This window comes from Anopheles aquasalis, chromosome 3 (genome assembly GCF_943734665.1).
Source record: "Anopheles aquasalis chromosome 3, idAnoAquaMG_Q_19, whole genome shotgun sequence".
NCBI lineage: Eukaryota > Metazoa > Arthropoda > Insecta > Diptera > Culicidae > Anopheles > Anopheles aquasalis.
This window is the reverse complement of record NC_064878.1, coordinates 15,441,968-15,445,104: the sequence shown is the minus strand read 5'-3', so window position 1 is coordinate 15,445,104 and position 3,137 is coordinate 15,441,968. Positions and strand designations below refer to the sequence as shown.

Genomic DNA, 3,137 nt, shown 5'->3' with positions numbered 1-3,137 from the left:
CGGTCCGATTTATCGGCCGGTACTATATAATTTGCCTATCGTACCGTGTCGGACCGTTGAGGGCGCGCAAGTTGGCCAAACCAATGGTTAGCGACGTAGCATGTCTTTTCTTCGACTGAGTTTTTGCTTTCATCCCGTTGCCGTCATGTCTTACTGTCCCACTTGGAACTCATGGCCTCTGCTTACCTTTTTTCCCTCCGCTTTTTTTCTCTGCCACTTCTGCTGGAACCCGAAACCCGAATCAATCGTCCTTCAGAGCCCCCGACGCTAAATGAAACAGGATGTTGTGGGCATCGGCGCTACTTTTTGCCTTCGTTTTGCGGATAGAGGCCCAAGCTGAGCAGTCGACGGTTGCGATCATCAACGGCAGCAATCAGACCCAGACCCAAGCCGATGATCAGCAGCAGCAGCAGCAGCAGCAGCAACAGTCGGGGTATCGTTCAGCACCGATCCTGCCAACAATCGTTCCACCAGAGCAGGTAAGAGCAGAATGGCGTTTTAAAGGTAGTTTATTGTGACCTTTTGCGCATCATCAGCCGAGCGGTACGATAACTTTCGCCATTTCGCCGCAGATCTTCCATCCGGATCCCTACCCCCATGGTGTAGTGCGCTATCAGCACCTGATAAACAATTCACCGAGTAGCAATTACTTTGTGTATTACACCGATAATGTCGTGGATCAGCCAAAGCAGCAGCAACAACAGCAGCAACAGCCACAGTATATTACGGGGTAAGCTGAAGTCTCTGATCGACGATAAATCGAACCGAATACTTACGATAAACGATTCCTTTGGCTCATTGCAGGTATGGTTTCGGTAACATTGATCCGACGTCAGGACAGGTGATCTACAACCAGAATCCGATCCCGATTCAGCTGGTGACACTGGTGCAACCGTCGATCGGAAGTGATCGGACGAAGGAGCGTGAGCAGATCGATTCAAAGCAGGAAGCGACTGAGGAGATCGTTGATGCCCGGGTGGACGTGAATGAGGCCGGCATTCGTAAGCTAGTATCGAGCACTCAGAACTTGGTCAGCAACGAGGACGTGGTGGACATTAACAATGCACAGGAAGGTAACAGCACGGAACCACTGGTTACCACCAACACAAAGTCCGAGGATAGTGAATCCAGCGAAAGCCAACGTGTACAGACCAATGCCGGACGGAGTGCTGGGAGCTTCGAGGAACCGATCGTTGTCGAAGAGGGCGATACGGTGGAAGCGGCTTCGAGTCCACGGGGTCAACGGTCCGGAAGTGGTGTGTTGGATCGATCGAAGCAGATCAACGTGGAGATCTTGGGTGAATCGGAGGACCACAATCATGGACAGTTTCTCAAGGAGACAACAATCCTTGCCAGCAAACCGGCGGAACCGTGCGATGAAGATGGCAAGGAGCAGGGAGTGTTGATCACCAAGCAAGAAGTGACCACCGTTAAACCGGTCACAGTAACGCGGGTCCGTGGATCGACAGCTGCTCGCTTGAGCACACGGTACAAGGTGACGAATGGTGTTTCCTCTACGACTGCGCGGTATCAGCAACCTACAACGGTCACTGTCACTGAGAAGCCACTGTCCTCTCGGTACACGGCACCAATCCAGACCGCACACCGGCCAGTGACTGGCGGCAAGCCGTCAGTCGTCAGACCTTTGGTGGATGATTGTGTGGATACGGTAGTTCCGGCACCGCGTGAGCACACCATCGTGGAGGTACAGAAGAGTCTCAACATCAAGAACATCCTGGTTGGTCAGCAGGAGCAACCAGTGGCGGCCAACCTGCGCCAGTACGGTGCCAGGACCAAAATCATCCAGCAACCGGTGTACGTGGAGAAACCCGTCGAGCGGATTGTCAAGCAGCCCGTGTACATCGAGAAACCGGTCGAAAGGATCGTACACCAGCCGGTGTACGTGGAGAAACAGGTACCGGTGCCGGTGGAGCGCATCGTGGAGAAACCGGTCCACCATACGCACTACGTCGATCGGCCTGTGCCGGTGGAGAAGAAGGTAACGATACACGTGCCGGTGGAGAAGATCGTCGAGAAGCCGGTCCATGTGGAGAAGGTTGTCACGAAAGAGGTGAAGGTACCGTACCCGGTGGCTCAGCTGGTCGACAGGCCAGTTCCGGTGGAGAAGATCGTTGAGAAGCAGGTAGCGGTGGAGGTACCACGCTACATCGATCGGCCCTACCCGGTGGAGAAGATCGTCGATCGTCCCTATCCGGTGGAGGTACCGGTGGAGAAGATCGTCGAAAAGATAGTCGATCGGCCGGTGGAGGTGGAGAAGGTGGTCGAAAAGATCGTCGATCACCCCGTGCCCTATCCGGTGGAAAAGATTGTCGATCGGCCTTATCCAGTGGAGAAGATTGTCGAAAAGATCGTCGATCGACCGTATCCGGTGCAGATCCCTGTTGAGGTGCCAGTGCAGGTGCCAGTACACTACCCGGTTGAGGTTCCCGTCGGTATTCCGATACCGTATCCGGTGGAGAAGTACATCGCACTGCCCGTCCATGAGCCGAAACCAACGCATTCCATCATCAAAACCGTCCATCATGAGCACTTCGACTTTGGAAAGTTTTTCGCGCAAAAGAAGAAGCATTTCATGGACCATTTCTTCCCGAAGTCACATCATCATCCGAAGGTTTCGATAGTGGAAGTACCGGGAAAGCATCTGTACGTTCCGAACCATCACTATCCAAAGAATGATCTACATTTTGGAGCATCTGTACCAAGCCCGGTGCTGGTGGATGGAAACCATTTGAATCTGCACTACCATGCTCTGCCGGACCCTAAACCAATCTACGGTGTTCCATATGTTGCCACGGATGGCCACGGTGGTAAGCATTGAGTAGCAGAAAAAAACTCAGCATTTTAAATAATCCTTTCTAATGGAATAATTTCGTTTCATTTCCACAGGCAACTTTGGCTTTCCCCACCACCAACCAACGGTAGTGCGGGACGATTACGTGGGCCCTACGCCACTGCTCGAGGATCACTGGGCCGTCAAGAGCGATGTAAAGTTCCGGCGCAGTCCAAACTATGGCAAGAGCATACGGATCGAGTACGGAGGGTTTAAGCCACCACTAGTGCCATCGGTGGAAATAGACGAGCACGGTGTGCCGTTGAACAAGGATAGTAATAAATGA

General features: G+C 52.9%; 1 protein-coding gene across 1 annotated transcript; it reads left to right on the top strand.

Moving 5' to 3' along the window:
- The first annotated feature begins 393 nt into the window (after positions 1-393).
- On the top strand, positions 394-3,137 carry LOC126573970 (uncharacterized). Its single transcript, XM_050233814.1, has 5 exons — positions 394-433; positions 475-479; positions 537-730; positions 805-2,828; positions 2,908-3,137. The coding sequence occupies exons 1-5, from the start codon at positions 394-396 to the stop codon at positions 3,135-3,137; spliced, it is 2,493 nt and encodes an 830-aa protein (XP_050089771.1).